The 23,910-nt window shown below is 46.8% G+C and overlaps 2 protein-coding genes across 5 annotated transcripts in view; both read right to left on the minus strand.

Annotated features, from left to right (window-relative positions):
• The window catches only part of KDM3B (lysine demethylase 3B), a 64,301-nt gene extending 58,677 nt beyond the window's left edge, over positions 1-5,624 (minus strand). For both annotated transcript variants that reach the window (XR_012589548.1, XM_074604490.1), the window contains exon 1: positions 5,328-5,624. Coding sequence is in view for 1 of the 2 variants with exons in the window: in XM_074604490.1 (XP_074460591.1) it covers positions 5,328-5,498 (171 nt within the window). In the remaining variant the exon portion in view is untranslated. The remainder of the gene's footprint in view (positions 1-5,327) is intronic.
• An 836-nt stretch (positions 5,625-6,460) lies between these two features.
• Positions 6,461-19,728, minus strand: LOC141750048 (C-terminal-binding protein 2-like). 3 transcript variants are annotated; one of them, XM_074604494.1, is made up of 10 exons: positions 19,527-19,703; positions 18,772-18,926; positions 18,590-18,679; positions 18,363-18,453; positions 15,871-16,077; positions 15,028-15,242; positions 14,117-14,247; positions 13,819-13,946; positions 13,144-13,264; positions 8,655-12,069 (listed from the first exon to the last, which is right to left on the minus strand). In XM_074604494.1, the coding sequence occupies exons 1-10, from the start codon at positions 19,573-19,575 to the stop codon at positions 11,898-11,900; spliced, it is 1,359 nt and encodes a 452-aa protein (XP_074460595.1). In that variant the 5' UTR covers positions 19,576-19,703; the 3' UTR covers positions 8,655-11,897. The 3 variants fall into 3 exon arrangements, with proteins under 3 accessions (XP_074460592.1, XP_074460593.1, XP_074460595.1); XM_074604491.1 differs by lacking the exons at positions 8,655-12,069; positions 18,363-18,453 and adding an exon at positions 6,461-8,440 and having other exon boundaries at positions 18,535-18,679; positions 19,527-19,728; XM_074604492.1 differs by lacking the exon at positions 18,363-18,453 and having other exon boundaries at positions 8,546-12,069; positions 18,535-18,679; positions 19,527-19,727.
• Between the last annotated feature and the right edge of the window lie 4,182 nt (positions 19,729-23,910).

The following is a 23,910-nucleotide window of genomic DNA, read 5'->3' on the forward strand; positions in this document are numbered from 1 at the left end:
AGCCTATTCGAGCAGCAATTTTCCAAAGTGAACCATGGTTCACTCAGTCCAAACTACTGAATATGAAATCCTTGATTCTGCTGCTACAAACACCATGCAGAAGGAGGAAGAGACCAACCGTCCAAAGCCAGTCTATTTACACATCAGTGATCTCTACAGAGCATCCACTATCAGATGAGCAAAAGCGTATGTTATAGCCCTTCACTGATGCAAATATACAGCAGTCATGTTGCGTGTAGTTTTACAGCTGAGCATCATTTCAGAAAACTCACACTTGGCAGCCTGTTGCTGGAAGGCTTAACACAGCTGCGTAGGGACATCCCCATCCGACCAGCACCAGAGAGGACAGGGCAGAGGCAGGGACTAGGTGGACCTTCCACCTTGCCCAGTACAGCTTTTCTTTCATTGACACAAATGTAAAATACTCAGACTGTTGCATTAAAGGCAGCATTTCTGTGTCTTGGAAGTTTACCTTCTCAATCTAGAGCTTCTGTAGTTCTACCTAGACTCCCCCAAACATATTTATTTTGTGCAAGTCTGATAGGTTTAAATTATATTGATTTTACTGCACTTGTGCAGATCAGCATAGCATGTGTTCAATAGCATGACACTTCCTAAAATACCAGAAACACTGCATAAACACCACGTAGGCACAGTGAGCATTCAAAGCGGGCATTTCTGTAGTTCCCAGGAACAAAGCAGTTCAGCTGAAACTCCTGCATACGTATAGTAATTGCTACCAGGTGTCAAGAAAAGTATCCTCAAATAAGGAAAAGGGGAGAAAAAAAAAAAAGAGAAGGACAGGAACTTCGAGTGTCTTGGTTAACAGAAACATGGAAGACAGGCGGGTGAAAAGGTACCCAGCAGATACGGAATCAGTGAGTGCTGTGTAAGGACAACTCTGTAAAGGGCTTAATCAAACGCGTGCAGGCCAATTAGCCTCTCTTGCACACTGCCACACAAATTTTGTTACTGTTATTTCTCCGTAACCTGTATTTTGGAGGAACAGTCCTTCACCTCCCGGTCCCACTGCCAGCCCCAGTAACACCACTGCCGAGATCAGTCCTACCAGCTCTTCCACAGCCACCATCTGCCCTGTCCCTCACTACCTGTGAGCTGGGATGGCTCCTTCGCTTGAGTCTCCACCTCATTCCTCACCTGTAACTTGATAACCACCTCAGATCTGCCAGGATCCTTCTGAGAATTTTGCAAGTCACACCAAGTTTCCTCTACTGCAGTTACACCACCAAAGAAGCCAAGACCCCCCCTTTTTTTTTTTGTTTTAAATAAATCATGTAAACTTATACTTACTAAAGCTTCAAATGCAGAGGTATTCCATCCCCCTCATATCATACCCGCTCCTTGCATTTCAGTAGTATAAATGGTTATAAAATCCCTCATGACGCTATTGAGCCTTGAAAAAAGTAATCAGTGGAGCCACAGAAGACATTGCTCACTGTATGAACACAAATTTTCAGTGTGGATGTCTGTCTCTAACACATAGGAAGACAGAAAGGCTATCAGAAAAAACACAATTGTGGCATAACAAATATTCATAATACTTTGTCCCTAGGCCACCAATAAAGTATCAGAGAATAAGTGGAGAAAACATGCACCTACTACTTTTACAGTCAGCTCTCCTTCGAAGAACTGCATTTTACTTGCAACGCAAGTAAAAATTTATTTGAAAAAAATGTTCAACATCCTGTTTGTTCTTAAACATCTCTTTTACAGCAAGAAGCATGAAAGATAGGCCTCCTGGTCTTACCAACATCCATCCAGCTCAGTGTTCTGCCCTCAACAGCAGCAACAGGAGACATGACTTATGGAGTGAGTCAAAGCCTAGGCCACTTTCTGTGGTCCATTCCCCTCATATTCTCCTTTACTACGCAAACACATACAAGTGTCTTGCTGACAGGAATACGATCACCTCTGCAGGACAGAAGGAAATGAAGACAAGTACAGTGGCACAGACATCCCAGATTCACACAACCCCAGCTTGTTGTGAACCTTCCTACCACTTCCTCTGAGTCCCAGTTTCAACTCCCTGTCTGAAAATTCCTCTTTCTGTTATCTATTGCGGTTTGAAAGCCTCTACAAACTCCCCATTCAGCTCCAATCAGAGAGAAGTGAAATTCTGCAGCAGACATGAATGCACAGCTGGCAAGAACCTCTGCACATCCTATCCCAAACAGACAGTATATGCACATTTTCACACATTCTTCTCAACTGTCAAGATGACTTTGAAGTAGCATCCGAAAACAGCTTGAGAGCACGTAAATCTAAATCCAGTCTTGTAGGGTTCCAGCATCCCTCATCTACTACATACAGTCTCCAGACAGGAAGATACTTTTTTCAATGTGACCTAGTTAGGAAAACTAGTTGAAATAACCATAAATATCAGGGTAACTCAAACACTGATGACACTTGCAAAGTAAATTAATCTCATTCCACAATTCAGATCGTTGCTAAATATCAACTTTATTCAATGAAATCCCTAATGAACAAGATACTTTAGATCACTACATGTTTTCATTAAGCTGTATAATCTACATATCATCTAGAAGTGAAAATATCTTCAGAATACCTTGAAATATATGTGCAGATTACTCTAGAAAAGCTAGAAATTTGGACATAAAAAAACTTGTGTGAGACATAATTTACTATCCATAAAGGGGAAAAAAAAAAACCAAAACCAACCCAATCCATTCTCTACCATAAGAAGCATACGTGGATTATTCCAAAACAGTCCTAATCAAAACACCTTGTTTCCTAAACCTCCTGATTTCCATGGTATTTGTATAGCTTGTCTCAGCATTAAAATAGGCATCTCTCACACTTTTTTTTTTCCACATAAGCAGAAGCAGTTGTCCTGCACATGACACGTTGAGCTATTTTGCCACTAACATGCAAAATATCCTTTTACGATATTAGGACAGTAGCGAGCTAAAGCTTGGCAGGTCTTTTGTGATTCTGTCCTAATAGACATTTTGAGGAAAAAGGGTAAGATGTGTTTCTAGTTAGAAGAGGCAAAGCTGTTTTCTAATAGCAGCACAGTTTTTCCTCAGGATTTCTTCTGGGTGCTGTGGAGAGGGCACAACTAGGACTGACCATTATATATGTTTTTGCGGACTAGACATAATTAGATTATTCCACATTTTATCAAATTAACAATATTTAAGAGCTACTCTCTATAACCAAATTTACACCGGGAAAAAAAAAAAGGCAAAACCTTTCAGAGGCTTTACCCCACCAGAAAAAGTAACAGTTTCCTACAATCCAATATTGGGGGGGGAGGGGCAGGGAAGCAAGCTATTTCAGCTGCTTTCTGAAACGGTACGAGTTCTACACTTCTAGTCTATTCCTGAGTTTTCTGCTTTGAAAAATCCCAGCGTCAGACTACAGGCTCGTAAGAGAAACCATCCTTACAGGAAACCATGAGAAAGCACAGACTTCAGTAACCCAAAGGGTAGAATATCTTTTTTTCTAGCCTTTTTCAGACTTAGTCCACATTATTAGTTTACCTCAGATGAGTATTTCCTAAACTGTGGTTGACTGCTTGATGCCAACTCGTCACTTCTTCTGGCAGAATGAGTTTAAAAAGACGACTTATTTTTCTGATAGTACATCATTATCATTGTCAAAGCAGTGTTCATTATGCATGGAAAGTTCCATGGCAACACAAAATATTCCACATTACAGAACTCTCAAAAATTCACCTTGAGTATTATACACAGTTCACATTTAAGAGTACAGATTTGGAGAATATACTGTTTAGAGACAGCTGCATCACTGATACTGTGCCAAGGGGAAGGTTATTGATGAAAGGAACTGGGGTGAGAACTGCAGTGCTGAACGAAGGTAATGAATTCACACCAAAAAAATCCTATTCTTCCCATGCTATCAAGTACAGAAGTTGATTTTTATTTTGTTAGAGTAGTCTAACAGGTGTCACATGGTTGGACAGCAAAGACTAACCAGGAAACAACTGACTAGCTTTTACTGGACGGAGATCCACAGACACAAAAGAAAGTGCACAACACTCCACCAGGCAGTCCTTCCACCGAGACAGTAATAAGATCAGGCACACCAATAATTTGTTACATCATAGACATATTTGGGATGGATGATTCCATAACACAATAGCATTATGGATGATACATATGTCAAATGCAGTCTGCTACACGAGTAGTCCTCCAGACCAGGTCTTAGTTAGCCCCAATATATTTCTATATTTCAGACAGAGTTTCAAATGCTTGTACCATTTTTCTTTTGAAGATCGCCTTTCTGCTTGCTCTTTATTTTCCTCCTCCTTAAACAAATGAGGGAGCAGCTAGAGTGCACCACCACAGCTCTCAACCGCAGGCACAGGATTTGCAAAGCTAAAACCAGCAAACTACTTCCTACCGATAGCCCTAGCTGCAGTTTTGAAACAAGGCCAAAGAAAGCGGCATGACTGTAGGAAGTCAAGGAAGCTTTCCAAAGTTGGAACTCTGCAAAGAAGCCCAAAGAACTTATTGTAACAACATCCATTTTTAAAAAAACTAATCACAAAGAGAACTAACAAAACTCTTCAAGAACACAGAACCTCACTTCACCTAACATGGGTCACCCAGTTCTCAGGAGCAGGCTATCAGCTCTCCAAAGCATGCCATCGCTTACAGCGAATACCCACAGAACTGACCCAGGCAAAGAGAAATGGCACAGATATCTTTCAAGACCTCTTTTTAAACTCTCCACCCAAGCCCCTCACTGAGCTACACTAGAAATAAACGAAACAAATACTAAAGACATTACAGGAAGCAGAAATTCCTACAGCTGAAAACAAAATGTAAGACAGAATGAAGTCGATGAACCCCATTACAAATTACCCCTTCAAACGAGGGGCATCATCTGGGCTGATCCAGGACACCGAGCGCCGTCCCGCAACCCCCGACCAACACCCGCAAGTTTCCACACAGACCCGTCGGCACCAAAGGGCACAAACCTCCCAGATACGTTCGTTCCGCAGCCGGGTCACTCCCAACCCCCGCCCGGCGGCTGCCAGCGCTCCCCGCCGCGGGCCGGCCCCTACCCGCCGGCCGCCAGGGCCGCTCCGCCGCCGCGGGCCGGGCCCGCCGCTCCCCGCCCCGCAGCGCGCCCCGGGAAAGCCGCCCGCCCGGGGGAGGCGGCACCCCGGCCCCTCACCCGCAGCGCAGCGCTGCCCGGCCCCGGCCCGCCCGGCGGCGAGAGGCCGAGGCCCACGCGGGCGGCCCGGCCCGCTGCGTCCCCGCCCGTAGCCCCCACGCCGCCCGCAGCCCGCCCCCCCACCGCCGCCGGGGCCTCACCGCCAGGTCCTGGGGCACGGCTCCGCTCATGGCCCGCACCGTGCCGCTCCGCCAGGCCCGGGAGGGCAGCGCAGGCCCCGGCTCCGGCCCCGCCGCCTCGCCCTCTCCCGGCCCCGCCGCCAGCAGCAGCAGGAGCCGCTTCCCCACGGGGGAGGCCGCCGCGTCCGCCATCCCCGACGGGCAGGAGCCGCCTCCGCCGCCGGCCCGAGCCCACTGATCGCCGCCGACGCCCCGAGACACCGAGCAAGCGACTGCCCCGCGCTGGGCCTCCGAGCACCGCCCGCCCCGATCCCGGCATGCACCTCGCCTGCGCATCACCCCCTCCTTCCTCTACCCCACACTGCCCCGCGCGCCCGCGGCCGCGCGCAGCCTTGAGGGGCGGTGGCGGGACGGGGCCCGCGGCGACCGCGGGGGGAACGGGAGAAGTCGCGCAGCGGAGGAGCCGCCGGGATGGACGGGCCCCGCGGCGGAGCCGGTCAGTAGGGGAGAGCCGAAGCAGGCGGCCTTCCCGCGGCAGGGCCTCTCGTTAACGCCAAATTGAAAATCTGAGATTATCACAGAAATTAAGGCTCTTTTAAGCTAATTTTGGAGGTAAACACCCACAAAACCAGTACGGTAACAGCTTGAGATGTGAGATCGGAGTTGCAGTTTTGAATGTTTCAGATTGGCAAGAGTAAATGCTGTTGGCCCTGGAATAACAGCAGCGCATCCCAAGTCTGGGTGCTTTGCTTTTCTGTGAGGCAGATTTTGAAAAGGCATTTATTCAAAGGGTGATTAAGGTAGGAAATCACGTTAATGGTATGCAGCTGTCAGATTAGCTGAACATTTGAACAGTTCTCATGATGAACAGTGCAATGCCCTAAGCTGCTCCTTTTCAACATACTTGAACACCACAAAACACTTGAGAATCCTGCACTGTGACAGAAATGACCAGCAACTCTACATCTCTCTCTGCTTGTGCAGTAAAGACCCAGTGGCACTGACAGAAACTGGAGTGAGGAGCAGATACCGTACTCCATACCAGAACAAGGATATTCTCGTGGAAATAAGTTGTTTTCTTGTGCATGCACTGTCTCCTCACTCGAGGAGAGTCATATTGACACCAAATTAGCAGCAGCAGGGGCAAATTGCTTGCTTTCGCTTTCCTTTATTCCAAATGATTGCGCCAGGTTGTTTTAAGTAGCTGACAACATTTCATCGTTGTTACTTTCTGGTTAGAGGGATGCAATACCTGTTTGTACGATGTGCCTGTCCTCAGAAGTGTATTTCATCATCTCATCCCACTACTCTTTATGGTGTGATTTTAGTCCTGATGTGGCACAAAGAGAAAATACTGAACAGATTCTAAGACAGATTATCACATCAAGAGAAGGTTCAAAAGGGTCTGCCTTTGGTATTTTGAACGACATAGAACTTAAGAAACACCACCAGAACTCTGCTCTGTCCTCCTCTGCTGTACAGCATCTGCCAGTTTTGGTGTGCTGCACGCCACTGTTTTTACTAACCTCCCCCTCCCTTTCTTTTTTGAATAAGTACAGGAGCCAATAGAAACATTACTGAAGAGTAGCAGAGCCTTTATGTCTTGCGTCTAAGTGATTGCCATGGTAAATCCACGATTACTACGTTCTTTGAAGACCAGGCTTCGCCCTCGTGCCTGAAGTTTCTTTACTGAAACAATAAGATCATAGAATGCGTTGGGTTGGAAGGGACGTATAAATGTCATCTAGTCCAACCCCCTGCAGTAAGCAGGGACATCTTCAGCTAGATCAGGTTGCTCAGAGCCTCATCAAGCCTGGCCTTGAATGTCTCCACGGATGGGGCCTCCACCACGTCGCTGGACAACCTGTTTCAGTGTCTCACCACCCTCATTGTAAAGAACTTCTTCCTAAAGTCTAATCTAAACATACCCTGCTCTAGTTTAAAACCATTGCCCCTCGTCCTATTGCTACATGCCCTTGCAAACAGCCCCCCCCCGAGCTTTCCTGTAGGCCCCCTTCAGGGACTGGAAGGCTGCTATAAGGTCTCCCTGGAGCTTTCTCCTCTCCAGGCTGAACAACCCCAACTCTCTGAGCCTGTCTTCATAGGAGAGGTGCTCCAGCCTTTGATCATCTTCGTGGCCTTCCTCTGGACCCACTCCAACAGGTCCATGTCCTTCTTGTGCTGAGGGTTCCTGAGCTGGACACGGTACTGCAGGTGGGGTCTCACAAGAGCAGAGTAGAGGGGGAGAATCACCTCTCTGGATTTGCTGGCCACAGTTGTTTTGATGCAGCCCAGGATGCGATTGGCCTTCTGGGCTGCAAGTGCACATTGTTGGCTCATGTCCAGCTTTTCATCCATCAGTACCCCCAAGTCCTTTTCCGCAGGGCTGCTATCACGTCATCCCCCAGCCTGTATTGATAATGAGGATTGTCCCGACCCAAGTGTAGGACCTTGCACTTGGCCTTGTTGAACATGAGCTATGTAGCAGAAATAGTACCACCACGTGGAAGATACCAAGTGCTCCTTGTCCCCTTCCCATTCCAACAGCTCCAAGATGGAAATTGCCACGATAAAGCAGGCCAGCATTTCCCATACCCCATCTCCTGAGCACGGTGCTGGATATTCCAAAGCCGCGCAGCACCAGCTAGACAAATAACCCACCAAGAATAATAAAGGGCTTTGTAACTTCCATTAATGATTAATACAGGGAGCATAGGCCATAAAACATGAATTAACTTCAATGTATGAAATGCCTAAGCGCTTTTCTATGCTAATTCTGTTGCACCGACTTTTACTATATGTTAGAAAAATCAGTTTCATGGGCTAATTTTGTGTATTAATTTCAAATACTATCTTACTGTAAAAGGGTGACAACAGCTACTGCTGTTTACGTGTATTTTTAAACTACACACTTAAAAGGCTGCAAAACCAGTTACCACAATTTCAACTTGTGAGAACTCACATAACTAACCACCAGGCTACATCTAAAGCTGTCCCTTAACCACTGAAGATGGCTTCTTTTCCAGGCTGCAACCTTCCCGGCCTTGATTGGTGGTCCACGCTCCGGAATCCAAAGAAAGCCATTTGCCAGAGTGGCTGATCCAGGGAGCGATTGTGTGGAAGATCCAACTTGCCTAATTTGAGAAAAGCAGGACTGATGCAGACACTCGCCTGTAGAGGTTTTCAACCCTCCCCTTCAATATTGTATCTAAGGCCACCCCTTCCATAGACAGCAGCCATGTTCTTTGGAGAACTTTATTAAAATATATCCAAGAAGTAATCAAACATTTTCTAACGAGTCAGGAGAGAACTGAAGTGAGAAAAACATTTGTACGGAGGACAGTGCTGTAAGTTTTTGTTTACATGCTTTATTTCCATGTTTCACAGTTTAGTCATTGTCTACAAAAATATATTTCTGAAACTCTGAGTCCTCTATAAAAAAGCTGGTCAGCAGCAGTGACCCTGACAAACAGAATGTACCTTGGGACAGTGTGAGCACCTCCTGTAAGCAGATTAGTGCAGCTAGGGCACTCCTGCCTCACCCTGGGAGACTTCTGTTCTTTGGGATTAAAGCTCTGCACTAGTTCTGAATGAAGGCGTTAAAAAAAAAAAAAAAAAAAATCCTTCCACTTCTGTATGCTGTGCTAAGCTTGGGAAGGGGAGCTGCAAGTCAGTGTATCACACAGGAGAGTGTGCTAACAAAGGACTTGGCACTCGGGGGGATGGAGAAGACCACAGGGTACTTTAGGTCAATTTTTCTTTGAGCTATCTGTTCAGAACGGCCTTCATCTGGTGATAATGGGTTCAGTCTGTAAGCAGAGGTACAAATGGCATACAAGCAGAGTAATCCTATAAGCACAAAGGGAGTCCTTCTTTCAGGTCACGATAGAGGTTCATTTTTACCTCAGCATTTTCTGCTGTAGCTTTAATCAAGGGGAAAATTGCCTTCATACCCAATCACAAGCCTACATAGTGTTGGATAGAACAGAGCCACTACCAATGCTGTCAGCTTCGACTCCTTAGTATCCATAACTGGAAATACTTCTTATGACATCAATTATTTCATTCCTACGCTTACTAGTCACCAGTATATCTAGGCACCAAAAATAGGAATTGAGAAACTCAAGTGTCCCCCAGATGAGATCTTTCCACTCTTCCTCTGCTCAGTTATTTGACTGGTCTATAGAAATATTTGCAGTTCAGAAGAAAAAAAAAATTGCCGCCTCTTTAAAAAAATAAATCTATCTTGCATTGTGAGATGTCTCTAGAAGAGACAAGGTTAATGTACTCTGATCCTCTGTATTCACAAAGCTCATAACTAGAAGCCCCTTAACACAAAATAGTCTCAGACCTGAACCTCTAAGCAGGGCAGGAATTTTCAGCAGCAAACAAGGAAAGAGTAGTTATTGACAGACTGCTTCCCTAAAGTAGTAACAGACAAAAGACGAGCTCTCAGTCCCTGAAAACTTCTCCCCATCTGCCTGTCAGAACAGCTTTCTGAGCTAGTAGCTTGTAAAATTTAGATTTCCTAGAGATTAGAGAACTCAGGAAAGTGCTGCTGGTTATTTTAGGAACAGCTGCAATCAAAGTGCTTCTGAGCTCTAGGCTTTTGTTCAGAAAAAGTTCTCCTGTAACTTGTGCCTACCACCAGTCCCAGTCCGATCTGCTAAACCTGAGCAGCCAAGGAGGTATATAAATTTTAAGTAGAATCAGCATCATCCATGAAAACACAGAAGCCAAGAACCTTCACCAAGACACATACCTTATCAAAAAAGACACTCAGCACTAGAGAACTAATATCATCTCACTAATGCTAAACAGTTAAAGTGTAAAATCTGTAAGAAACACCTGAAGTGTACTTCTTGCCTATTTTCCTTTCTTGAATTGCTGGGGGAGAGTGGGGGAGCAGAGGAGAAAGGAATGAATCACTTCACTGTATCAGCAGTAAGCCATTTATGAAGGCAGTATTGGAGAAAAATTTAAAACCAGTAAAAAAATCTGAAAACTTAACGACTCCGAAAGCTTTCCTTAGCTTCCCAAACTGTTAACAGTCTAAACAGACGATTTTGTCTACAACCTCAAGGTGTATTTTCAGTCTGTTCCCAGCTGTTCAGCTTCCAGTCACAGACACACAAGCAAGGGAAGAATCAAGGGAGGCAGACAAACCCACACATGGGGATTGTCTGCCTCCCATGCAGCACCTACTTTAATATACCCACACAACATGAACAAATCAATCAGGAATTGTTACATTTTGTGCATGGAAAGGCTATAACTGAAGCGTAACAAGATGAAACTAAAGGAAGATTTGGAATTAAGGAAAATCTTCTGTGGAACCTCTTTTGATGAAGACTCCGTATGCCTCAAAGCAGCAATTCATATTCAATCATTTGGGAAATAGGAAAAGACTTGAGAGCAGCAATCCTGCCTTGGCTTCAGATGACAAACTAAGAGTGTTCTTTAGTATCACAAAGTATCATGTAAAACCCACTGTCTTGCCCTGCCCACTATTGCAGATGCAGTATATACTAGCAGAGCTGAAGCAGAGTAATTTGGGAATTTGGGCAACTCTTAAAAGCCACCTTCTCCATCAGGACAGAGAAAGTGTCACTAGGACTGGTATGTGTCTTCTAATTGATGCAGTTATGCCAAAAAAAAAAAAAAACATCTGTAGCACAACGTTTAGAATTCTAACACAATAGATACTTTGTGGATAAACATGGCCAAAGTGTGTGTAAGGAACCAGCAACTGAAGCTGCTATTGCTACTTGCTGTCTTCCAGTGCAAGTTTTTCCCATTTCCACATTCTCTTGCCTTCTCCAAGTTACACAGATTCCAAGGCAAACTATTCTGAAGCCTCACAAACACGGTGGCCACCAGAACACATTTGATGATATTTTAATCCCTTCTGAATTATTTACAAGGCTGGCCTTGAGACTGTTGCTTTTAACTTCAGGCCTAGTACTGCATAGACAAAACTTTATATGGTCAAGAACTAGCAATGCCTGCACTATGTCTGTTCTAACAGGAAACCTTAATTAAAACAAGCAAAGTAATACACAGAGCTGAGCCTAGGCTGCATTCTACCAAGGGTATAATAAAGACAACAGTCACAACTTCTCCAATTCACTAATATTTTTCTAATATTCCCCATGGCTACACTTAGAGAGGTTCAGCCAAATTAAATTTAAGCTGCAAGTCACAACTGAAAAGTGTGCACTGAAGTCTGGTGTTAGAAACACTGAGGGCCATCCCTGATCAGGCAGCTCCACTTCTATTTTCAAGTGCACAAGAACAGCTCCCTGCCACAGACAACCGAGGCAGATACACAGGAAAAATCATTGGTTAAACCAAGTATTTCGAGGCGAGGCAAGGTCACTGCTGCCTTGCGCCAGAGGAGAAAGATTCATTGAGAGATTAAAACTAAAGGGTTACAAAATAAAGGCAAGAGCTAAAGTTTGCCGGTAATGAAATGCATTCTCCCGTCCTGTATGAACAGGAAACAGTCTCTGTAGGGTGTTAAAGAAGGTCCGAGGAGGAGATACCCTCCTACTTTTTTCTGCTGCCAGAGGAGAGGAGAGAAAGATGCTGCTATTGGTCAGCAGGAATCTCTCTGTCTGCATCCAGTTTGCTCGTCTCTCCTGGGGAAGGGGTTCGCGGTGCAGAGTGAGAAACAGGCGGGATCCCATGAGCTACAATCCCTTCCACTACTGGCGGTTCTGGTAGCCCAGGGGTGGCTACTCCCACTACTCCTGGAGGAAACCTAAACCCAACAGAAACACAGAGATTACAAGCTTGTCCAATAGAGTTATGCAAGGGGAAAGGAGCTGTGCCCTCAGGCACCTGCTGAATACAAATCCCTCTTTCTAACAGAAATGCTCCAAGATAGAACACAGGAAAAGTCTCCAGAGCTGAAGAGTAGCAGTTATATCCTAATACCAAACGACACCTGTTCTCAGACAGGCAGAGATTGTCTCAGGTCACATATGAAGCATTTGGAAAACAGGTGCAAAGTTTTTCTCCAGTGGAAAACAGCGTGAGGCACTGTATGAAGGTACCCTGAAGGGATGAAAATTCCCTCCCTGTCAGCAGAAGGAGTGCAAGCTGCCAGTTATCCTTCACTGGGCTCTAAGACAGAAAAAGTAAGGAGCTGAACTAATAAAACAGCTAGATCTAATATGAAAAACAGGAGAGTGATACACATGAATTGCTAATGAACCATTCTTCCATTCTGCCTGCCTGTGCTTTCTCCATAAATATGTCTGAACCTCTGCAGATCTCAGTGAAGGGAAGACAATATATTTCCTGCTTTGCAGATGGGAGAAAAACAGAAGGGAAGCAACCTGCCCACAATCACTTGGCAGGTCTATAATAGACAAAGAAACTGAAATACACCCTATTTAGGCCACTGCCCAAATCCACTGGACAATGTCTCTTTAAAATAGTCTGTACTTGGGCTACAAATAAGAACTGTGCTTTGTTCATACAGCCCTAATGATACGCACAACTTCTCAATGTTAAGATCCAGACCTCTTTTCAGGCACCCAGCAGGCTTTCTTATATTTGGATATCTCTTGGGCAGGTCTTGCAATGATTTGGAAAAATTTACCATTATGCAGCTGGAACTAAATATGACCAAGTAAACGTTACATCCTAGTACAGCTTCAGAAGTCCTCCTGTTAAGTTTCTGGAAAGAGCTCATATACAGAGTATACAGGAACAGAAACATACCTGCCTGCAGGTACAAGCAATTCTCAAACCCAAAGGGGGATGTTTACCTACTTCAGTAGGAAGATAGGCTTGGAAGCGGTAACTTTGGACAACCTACATATCTCACCTGTACGCTGCAGCTCCGTTGAGTTCTGGATGGACAGTTGCAGGATCAATACTGGACCACTGAGCTGCTAACAGCAAGTACTCCTTATTAACACAGTTCCTCAAAGCATCAGGTATGTGACCTGCAAGAGCGCCAAGAATGACAAAAAACCCAAGACACAAGTAGGAGGGGCTCGTTCCCTGAAGCATTTACAAAGGAATACAGAAAGAAAGCGTGAAATGTTTTCCATCTACCTCCACAGGATAACACTGAGCAGGGGAGATTCTCGTCTGACCAACTGGTCTCTGGAGAAGACAATAAACCGATCTTTCCTTCCCACTTCTGTGATCTTGCGGAAATTATTGGCCACAAACTGCAATTGCCAAGCCTCACTTTCCCCAAGAAACAATATGTACTACTCCAGAAAAGAGGTGTACAGTATAACCATCAAAGGAATTATTGCAAAGGATTCAGAAGATGTACTAGGTTCCAAGGCTTTGCAAGGGAGGGAAAGTGCCACTCCAGCATTAGTTACAAGATTCTTAAAAGGCAAACAGAGAATTATCAACTCACGCTCCAGTTCCAGAAACCAGTTACTGAGTCTAAGTTTTCAGAACAATCAGCATAATCCTTGCAGTGAACTAACAAAAGAATACTAATTCAGCAGCAGCTGCAGAGCACAGTCTTCCTCATTACCTGTAATAGCTCTGCGGATCTCTTTAGCTGCATCTTCTCTGGATTCAATGGAAGCCTGCTCACTGTACCAGGCAGTGTGAGGGGTGCAGATCACATTGGGTGCATCTTTTAAAGGCCCCTGAGCAAAGCTGTGGGTAAGAGGAAAAAAGAAGAAAAAAAAAAAAGTGGTTTCTCTCCAGAAGTGATAACCTTATCTGTCCTCTTGGGTATCACTGTAACTCAAACAACAAAAAACCCAAAAGAATCATCCAGCGTAGTGAGTCACAGGACAGCAGCAGGCATGCAGGTGCAACGTTACCTGAAAGGCTCAGATTCATGCACGTCCAATGCTGTTCCTCTGATTCTCCCCTCTTTCAAGGCTTGTGCTAATGCCTTCTCATCTACCAGCCCTCCCCGGGCTGTGTTCACTAAGAAGCAGCCCTGGCGCATCTGGAAAAAGAAAAATATTAAGTAGGTTGAGAATGAGACTTTTTATGGAAGCTAAGTGAATCTTGGGAAGTCTACTGGAAATGAGCAGGAGCCTGCAGTGATTAGATGAGGCCTGGAGAATTAGGAGTGCTCTCACTGCAAAGCTAACCACAGGGGAAATGCCTGCAAGCAATGCTTGAGAAACTGCTTTAAAAATGAACAAACAAAACCACAAGACAACAAGGGCAAAAGTGGAACTCTCAAGTTCTGCACTCCATATTCATCCTACTACATTAAAAAAGAAAGAGGACATGAATAAAGTATCCAGCTATACAAAACTGGACTACAACGTCCAGATGCCTCTGATGAAAGCACTGAAAAGCATTCATAGACTAGTGGAGTAGAGCCCGAGACTGACTTTGCAGTGGGCTTGGGCAGAGAGACTTTGGCAGAGCTGTGTAAAGAAACTTACACAGTCCCAGCCACACCACATCTGGCTCTAACCAGCAGAGTTGATTATGCATTTTAAAGGTAATTTGAAATCATTGAATCACCTAAAATATTCTTTATAAATGAAATTACTTGGCAAAGAGAGCCAATCCTATTCTTCTCTTAACATGAAATTCTATACAGCACAAAGCACAGGCACCCGGATCCACACGCTCCCAGCCTCCAAAGGCAGCAGGAGGCACACGACAGAGGCAGCAGGATTCACACGCTCTCAGCCTCTGTGAAAGCAGCAGTTTCTGTTTGCATTCATTTCCACAGTGCTCTGTGGGGGAAATCAAGCTCCTGCTGCACCTGTTTAATAGTGAAGTCATTGATGAGGTGATGGTTATGTTCATTCAGGCTGCAGTGCAATGTGATGCAATCGCTGTGCATTAGTAGATCCTGCAGGGTTCCTACTCGTTGTAAACCCAAGGATCGCTCCACTCCATCCGGCAGATAGGGATCATAGAAAATCACGTTGAAGCCAAAGGACTTGGCTCGCAGAGCCACTGCCTGTCCAACTCGGCCTTCACAAAAGAAAACCCACAATCATCAAGGAAAGGTAAAACAAACTTTAAAGACAAGATACTGGGGCAGACTAGGAGCCTACACTGGAGTTTACTGCCAGGGACCAAGGTACTGCAGCCCTGGAAACCCCCAAGACTGCCATAGGGATCCAGAGGAGGTTATTCAGTGCTGATCACATTTGTCTAATTCTAGTCCTTCCCCATGCAATAGCCAGAGCTTAGCTAGCTTAGCCTAGAAGGAGCTGTTTTTCAAACCAAATCTGGACCCTGAGTCAGAAGCAGTAATAATCTGATTACAAGAAACTCGAGAAGGAATTGGTACCTCTCAGGTGGCTTTGTTACTGATACAGAGCCTAGCACAGAGGGAAACAGACATCGAGAAGATCTGTCTGAATGTGCCAATTCTTCTAGCCATTTGAATACGAAAAAAAAAATCCCCAATCCCATGAGACATACACCCAATTCATGAAGATATCCAGCACCACAGAATAGGGCACTAAAATTTCTTATGAGTCAGTGTGTTTCAGAACAAACAGCTGTAAAATTATCACTTTTTTCAGTCTGTGACTCTTAGGTTCCCAAAAACTTTCACAGTTCATTTTTCAGTCTAACAATTCCCATCACTTACCTAGTCCGATGATGCCCAAAGTCTCCCCACGGATACGCACAGCGCCTCCAGCCACCTCTCGAATCTGTTCTACACTTGAGGCTCGATTCCCTTCCCGCATAGCCTGATGTAGCCAAGTAACACGGCGATAGAGGTTCAAGATGTGGCAGAGGGTGGAGTCAGCGGTCTCCTCTACTGAGGAGGAAGGGATGTTGCAAACTGCGATGCCTACAAAGCCATAGAGGTCATATAAGATTTTTAGCATCACAACGCTAAACCAACATAGAGCTCTTCAGGCATAAGTGCTGAAAGATAATTCAGTGCTCCAGAACTACTGCCATGAAACACAGGATTCATTTCAGAAGCTCATTCTACATCAACATAGATCTGACCAGTCAGCTTTTTAACCCCAAGGAAATACCTTTCTTTCCTTATAAATATCCATTTGATTGACACACTTGCCAGAAAAAAAAAAAACACCAAACAACAGGCTGAAATGAGAAAACTGGGTCACACAAGTGATGCAAGAAACTGACTGTTTTAGAAGATCAGCATCCAAAAAGATGCACTCATTCCACAGATACCCCTGACAGATTAACTGGCAGACTGTAGAAGAATTAAGACAGATGGTTGAGCTCTTTCATGGTCCAGATGCTCACTGCAAGCATCAGCTTCCCCAGGAGCAACAATAAGTAACCAACTCATTAAACGCAGAGAGAAGCCACAGGAACCTCTCTAAATCCATTTGAAGTTACACTTAAAAATAGCAACACATAACACTCCCACTCTAGAATAACCACAAGGGACCATAAACCCCATGGTTAGAACTATCAGGTACATTACTAATGCAAACAGAGTAAAAGTCTTGGAAGCACAAATTACTGTGAGGAAAGGGAAAGATGGAAAAATGTAGCAAAATCTGGTAATTCTTGAGCAGTCTATTGAAAAAAAAAAAAACGGGGGGAGGACCTGGCAACGTGACTGCTGCTATCCTTCATTCAACAAACCAACAAAGAAATAAAAATAACTAGATGAAAAAATTATTTCTTCCCAAACATAACCCTAGCCACTTGCCAAACCAAGGAAACTCTTCCTCCTCAGAAGTTTACAACCTATCTAAAAACTAGGAATTAAAATCTAGGCAATCATTGAAGGCACATAAAATTCAGCAATGCATCACTCTTTCATAAGCCTGTTACAGAGGAGAGATTCAACTAAACTCAGACCACGTTCTCCCAAGAGAAATAGAAGAGCAATGGCCACAAACAGTGCCAGATATCTGACTCCTTTTCTCTATCAAATCCTTTTCAATTATGCCATAATGCCACTTGGATGACAGGAGGAGGGGAGAAAGGGAAACATAACTTCTTTTAATCTCACTGGTTACCATCTCATCCAACTTCAGACAAGGCATGTGCATTAATTTCTTACACAGCTAGACACAAATTTTTGTTTACATGCAATATTATTCCTAAATATAAGAAAACACAAACACACACAACAGCCCTTTGGTCTGATTTGAAGATTCAGAACACATAAGGAATAGTATCTTACCTCAGAATGAATTAAAGGGCCTGGCTAAGCATGAAAATAATCATTAATTGTCCACGAAAAAGCAAATCCAGCCACACATAATGGTCATCATCATTCTGCTCCAAAGCAAAAGTGGCATGCAGCAGTCTGACAGTGAAAGAATTCTGACCCATTTCTCCTTGGGTTAAAGAGTGTGGAGTTGGGGGAAAGGGAAAACTTTGAATCTGAATGAATCAAAGACATGGATGGTGACTTTAAGGAAAGAACCCTAAGAGCAGATTAGGTTCCAAGCTCAGCCCAAAAACGTAATGGCTGGATGAGAGCCGAAGACCTCACCAGGAACTCTTGAGACTATTCAGTTGAATCATTCAGATGAGAAGACTCTTTAGACCTAATTCAAGCACTAGACAAATAAGCACTCTTCGTTTATTTGCGATTTATCTGTTCTTACAGATATGAAAATTGTAATGCCTATTTCAATTTTATATATACATACTTGCATTTGATTTAAACTTAATCTGATATGCATTACATTAAGAAAGGTTTCAAACCACTGACACAAACCTAAAAAACAAGGGGCAAGGTACCTAGATGATCCACCTCACCTAGAAGACTACAAGGTCCAAAAGTCTCACTGCCATACGTTTAATAAATAGCACCTTTTTGTCACCTGATCCAAAGACTCTTCACATGCCTAGGGCTCTAAACAGATCAATAGTGAAGTGTTGAATCAGAACCTACCTGCATATAAAAAATTCACTTATTGAGCATTTACAGTGAGTTTATCCTGCATCAGCACGTGCAAGCTGCTTTCAGCCATCAGTTTGCTCAGTTCTTTCTCCACAAACAACACAAAGCTGCCTCACCAAAAGTTATCTAGACAGTGTATTCCAGTTTCTGAATCCCAAACAATAGCAAAGACAGTGACACCTATAGCAGAGCATTCTGAGAACCAAGAATCTTTCTTTCAAGCCACCTACCAGCTCCGATATTGGTCAGCTTCCTAAAGATGACTGCTGAGACTAAGCAGCTCCAAGTCTTTTTTACATAAAAGGTTTTAAATGCACTCAGCTATAAAACAGAAAAACATGTGCAGAGTTCCACTTCACATTCAGTTCTGATCGCAACAGAGCCCTAATGGTATCATCATACCTAATTCTGCAGCAGATTTGATGTCAACATTGTCATAGCCACTGCCAATACGCACAATGACCCTGAGGGCTTTGAATTTCTCCAGATCCTGACGAGAAAGCGTAATGGTGTGATACATCAGAGCTCCTACTGCCTCATTCAGCACCTACAACAAAAAACAGTCCAAATCAATCTCTGCTTCGGTTACTCTAAGAGGCAGACCTCTGTGTCCAAATGCTTGCATGTTTTCTCACGAACCTTTTCATGGATTTCCTGAGTTGACTGAGCATCACAAAACGCCACTGTAGCAACATCCTTCAAGATGGGCATCTCCACGGTGCAATCTCGTCCATCCAGCAGTGCAACCAGCGGCCGCGCTGGCATTGGGCCATTCACGATAGGAGGCCGTATGCCTGTTAAGAAAGTCAGCAGGAGCGATTACATGAAAGACAAGAGTTCTGGAACCCTCATTTGCTAATCCAACAAGTCACTAGTTCTGTTAAAGTTCTATAGTATTTAGGAAGGCGTTAGTAAATGCAAAAGAAATAAACAGGAAACAAACACAAGGAAATGAAGCTAGGAAAAAAACTCCACCTTCTGCCACTACTATGTAAAGAAAAATAAAGCATGTTTTACCAATAACGAGGGAACGGAGGAGATGCGTTCAGGAGCACGCTGTTTAACTCTCGGCTCCTGAAACCAGCTGTAAACTCGCTCCAGGCCAACTCACCCCTGACCTGCCCCCCCTCCCACCGCCGCCCGCCCAGACACCGGCTCTGTTTCCTCCTCCAGCGAGCAGAACAACTCCTGCGTTCGGGGAGCTCCGGCAGCCATTGGCACCGGCGTCCCCCGTGGGACCCCGCCCGCGGCCGGCGGACCCGGGCCAGCTGCCGGCAGCCCTGCTCGCCGCAGCCCGACAGGGGCGCCGCCGTGGCCGCGCTGCCCCCGCCGCCCGGGCGCTGGGCCGCTGCCGGGCGCGGCCCCACGCGGCGCCGCCGCCCGCCCCGCCTCACCTTCGCAGATCCGGTCCAGCCGCTGCCGTTTCACTTTGTGCCGGTCCATGGGCCACGCCGGGCCGCACCGCCCCTCAGCGCTGCGGAGGGACGCCCCGTCACTCGCCGCCACCGGCTCCCGGGAGGAAGCGGAAGGGCCGGGCCGCGGCCCAGCGGCCCCGCCGCCACAGAGGCGCCGCAGCCTGGGGCGCCGCTCGCTTCCGCTTCCGGCCCGCGCCCGCCACCGCCCCACAGGCCTTTGCGGCGGGCGAGGCCCGGCGGGGCAGCGCGGAGCAGCGCCCGGGTTCACGCCTACAGCGGCCCGCTCGGCCCCGGACCCCCCGCCACCCCTCCCGGGAGCCGCGAGTGCTGGGCGGGGGGAGAGCTGCCGCCGCCGCAGAAAGGCGCCTCTGCGAGCCCCGGGATCTTCAGCCCCAAGGGCCCGTACGAACGGCAAGAACGCGCACACAAGTGGCAAAAACTATGCGGCTCCTTGTGCCTTCCTTCTGAGCGCGGCTCCAGCAGCGGCCGGCCCGGCAAGCACGGGGCAGCGAGCCCGCTCCGGGGCGGGGGCGTCTCTTCCCTGCTTGTGTTGTGCTTGTGGAGGCAGGAGCCCAGGCCCCTCCCCCGAGAAGACAGAGAGCGCCGCTGGGCTACCCTGCTGCGTCTGCCCCATTAGCCCTCCAGCGCCACCGCGGTGGATCATCTTGTGTAAGTTGAGTGGGGCCTGTGACATGTTCTCGTGTGCCCCGCAAGGCAGCTGGCATCTCAGCACTCCTGGCATGGAGGCACATGAACTCTTGTGGAAGGGCATAAATGAAAAGCAACAATGAGAGGCAGCAGCACTGTCTGTTAAGATCCAAGATATCTCCAATTCTCAGAAACTCAATGACCGGGAATTTCCAGCAGAGGCCCAGGCTGAAGAAAGGGGGACTGTTCATTACTGCCTTGTGCATGCAGAAGAGAGACACTGGAGGCCTGGCCAAAGCTGAGAACACAGGCTTTTTGCACCTGGCTCTGCTCTGCCTCTGCAGTACCTCTTGGAAAGGGGAACTAAAATCTTCTCCAAAGTCAGAGAGTTCTCAGCAGATGCTTGACATGCAAGTTTGCCTTTCAGAGAGCAGTGTGTCTTGGCTGCCCAGGGACCCGACTTTGCATGTCATGACTGTATCTTCCACAAATCACATACCTTTGCTCAGAAAAGCACAACAAGCACAAGCAAGAGTAAATTCAGAAAATGAGAAAATTTAAATCCACAGAATCAGCGTGGTCAGCGCTGAGTAAAGTGCCTGCCCCTGCCTCCTTTGCAGATCTTTTTGCTTACTGTGTTCCCCAGAAACTCCACAGAGTCTCTGGGAGAGCCTGATCAAGAGAGGCACATCCCTTTCTGTGCCTGACCACGACATAAGACAACATACGTGCTAGCTGACTACAGCCAAGTTCAATACAAGATCCAGCTTCACACCTCTCAAAGACTCAAAATCATGAGTTATTTTTGCCCTCCTTCCCAGACAATGTAGAGAAAAATCTTGATCAACGAAACTGATCCCATACCACATCCTAGAATCTGCTAACTTTAGGATCAGTCCAGGTAACTGAGAAAAAGTTACTCACCCTGAGAATCCCCTACATAAATTAGGACAAGCACAGGGAAAGTAACATTACTAAGCCAGTGCTCTACAGCTTATTGAAGAAATTCAAGCCATTTATTCTACAAACAGAAATGTACTTGATCTGAAGTCCATACAATTGATCTACTTTAATGTGGCCCTTTTCTTCAATAGCTCCAAAATTCCATTCAGATACACCACTGTATGTTTTAACAAACCTGTGTGCTTTTCTCCTACTGTGTGTTGGGGTTTAGTGAGCAAAAGGCAACATGGTGATAACAAGAACTGTGAGCTGGTGACTAGGGCAGTTAAACAGTAACAAGGTAAGAATATTTGGCAAAGATACACACAACAAAAGCATAGAAAGTGCTTAGAAAAATGTGGTATTTTCAGGCTCACTGGGTCTGATGACTCTTAAATCTAGCTGGGCTCAGACATACTGGCCCCTCCACGGCTCCTCCTGGCAGGGTTTCTTGAGGTTGCGAGTCGCTGGAGCATGCTGCGGATCCAAAGAGAGCAGCCAGCCCTCTTATTCATCAGCCCAGGCAAGAAACAGCATCGAGTTCCCTGATGCCATTACAAGCAGGGCTGTGTCTCTGAAATGGGGTGGTAAGGTCCCCTCCCTCTATGCCGCAGCAGAACACCTGCTAGGTGGACATCAGGATAGCAGATGCCTATAGCTTGGGTCGGCGTGTCCCAGAGCGTGTCAGACTCCAGCCCCCACAGCACTGACAGGACAGAGATGGGAGACTGTGCAAGCACAGGAGACTCTGCACTTTATTCTCCAGTCTCAGAAAGCAGCTGGCAGGATGGCAGAATTGGTGCTGAACACTGCAGAGAGGGAAGTAGGGCTCAGAAGAGCTGGCAGGCATCAGGACAATGTCTTAAGCTCTCCGCTAAAGAGGCCCAAGGTCCAAAGTCTCACAAGACGCCCACTGCGCAGGCTAAGTTTGGTCAATATGCTCGGGCTGCCTGAGAACAGAAGTGTGACAGCCAGTGTCACATGAGAGCCCAGAGGAGGATCCTCAGGTTTGGAGAGGTCTACGATTAACATGGCTACACTTCCCCCATTCTCCCTTCCCTCAAAGGGCATCTGCCTTATGTTTGACTGAATGGGCACCTAGGACAAGGCACAGAAGTATCTTCCAGAAGTCCTTGTCCAACTTGAGCAGGATACCTGCTAGAAGGGTCCCAGACGTGCAGAGCTCGTCTCCGCAGCTTGATCTGCACGTCCCAAGAGCAGCAGCTTTATTTCTTGTACTTGTTTGGAGTATGAGGATGAAACAGTCTGCCAGGCAGCCCTGAGAGCAAAGCACAGCACTCGCGAGTGACTAGAAACCTTCTTAAACCCCTCTCATCTGGCAGTAAGCCGTCCTCCTCTCCCCTCACATCCTTCCAGGGGGATACAAAAGGGCAGTGAAGTTGCTTTTAGCTCATTCAAAACGAAAGGGAATGCTTCGAGTGACATTTTGGGTCCTTCTCCCCAGTAACACCTGCAACTGAAGCAGAAGGGCTGCAGGAGAGTGAACAGACCCAGAACTGCCTCACCTGGGGAACTTGCTGAAGGAACAGCCTGGTAGCCCACAATGTCAATCTGCTTCCACCTCCCCTGAGGGAGGAGCTCATCCCCCACGGCCCGGCCCGGGGCGGGGGCAGCCAGCGCCAGGGCACTGCCGGGAGGCGCTGCAGGCGCGGAAGAAGGTCCTGCGGGACGCCCCGCCCCGCGGCGGGCCGGGGCCTCCTGATAGGCTCGCTGTCCCCGAGTGACGTTGGTGGCGGCCCAATCGGAGCGCTCCTCTCGCACCGCCCCGAGCGCCCTCTGGCGGCCGCCGCTGTGGGCTCTGTGCGGGGACGCACCGGTGACAACTGCGGCAGTTGCACCAGGGACCGCGGCCACGGCCTGGTGCGACCAATCGCCTGCCCAGCACATCTCACTACTAGGAGAAGGGGATTAGGGCAGGTCTGTCCCGAGAGGTGGCACAAACAGAAACTGCAGAGCCCGGCAGAATAGCTCATGTTTTTGTTCACCCTGCAGAATAGCTCACGTTCCCGGGCCGCCTTCTGCCCGCATGAGGGGATTTTTGTTCACCCCAGGGCATTAGGTGGGTGCACGGCGGCCCCTGTGTACGCATGTTTGAGAAGGGACAGTTCTGTCCTCCTTTGTGTCACTCCAGCTCTCCTGCCTCCCCAGCCCCGCGCCTACCCCTGCGCAGGGCACTGGGGTTCTGGCTAGAACATAGAATCGTAGAATTGGAAGAGGCCTTTCAGATCGAGTACAACCATCAACCTAACACTGACACCACTAAACCGTAGCTCTAAGCACTACGCCTACCCATCTTTTAAATACCTCCGGGGACGATGATTCTACTACTTGCCTGGGCAGCCTGTTCCAGTGCTTGATAACCCTTTCAGTGTAAAAATTTTTCCTAATACCCAGTCTAAACCTCCCCTGGTGCAACTCAAGGCCGTTTCCTCTTGTCCTATTGCCTGTTCCTTGGGAGAAGAGGCCGACGCCTCCTCACTACAATCTCCTTTCAAGTAGTTGTGGAGAGCGATAAGGACTCCCCTTTTCTCCTGACTGAACAGTCCCAGCTCCCTCAGCCGCTCCTTGTAAGGCTCATGACATCTTCCACATTTATCACAAATTACCTACGTTGCTGGGGTAAAAGAGATGCATCAGCATACCTGCGATGGTGCCTCAGCTATTGTCACAGCTTCCCTTCAGTATGGTCTAGTTAAAATAAAAAAAGACAACACCACAACAGCGCTACCTACTGCTACTATAAAAAATGGAC

The sequence above is a fragment of the Larus michahellis genome, chromosome 11, assembly GCF_964199755.1.
Source record: "Larus michahellis chromosome 11, bLarMic1.1, whole genome shotgun sequence".
NCBI lineage: Eukaryota > Metazoa > Chordata > Aves > Charadriiformes > Laridae > Larus > Larus michahellis.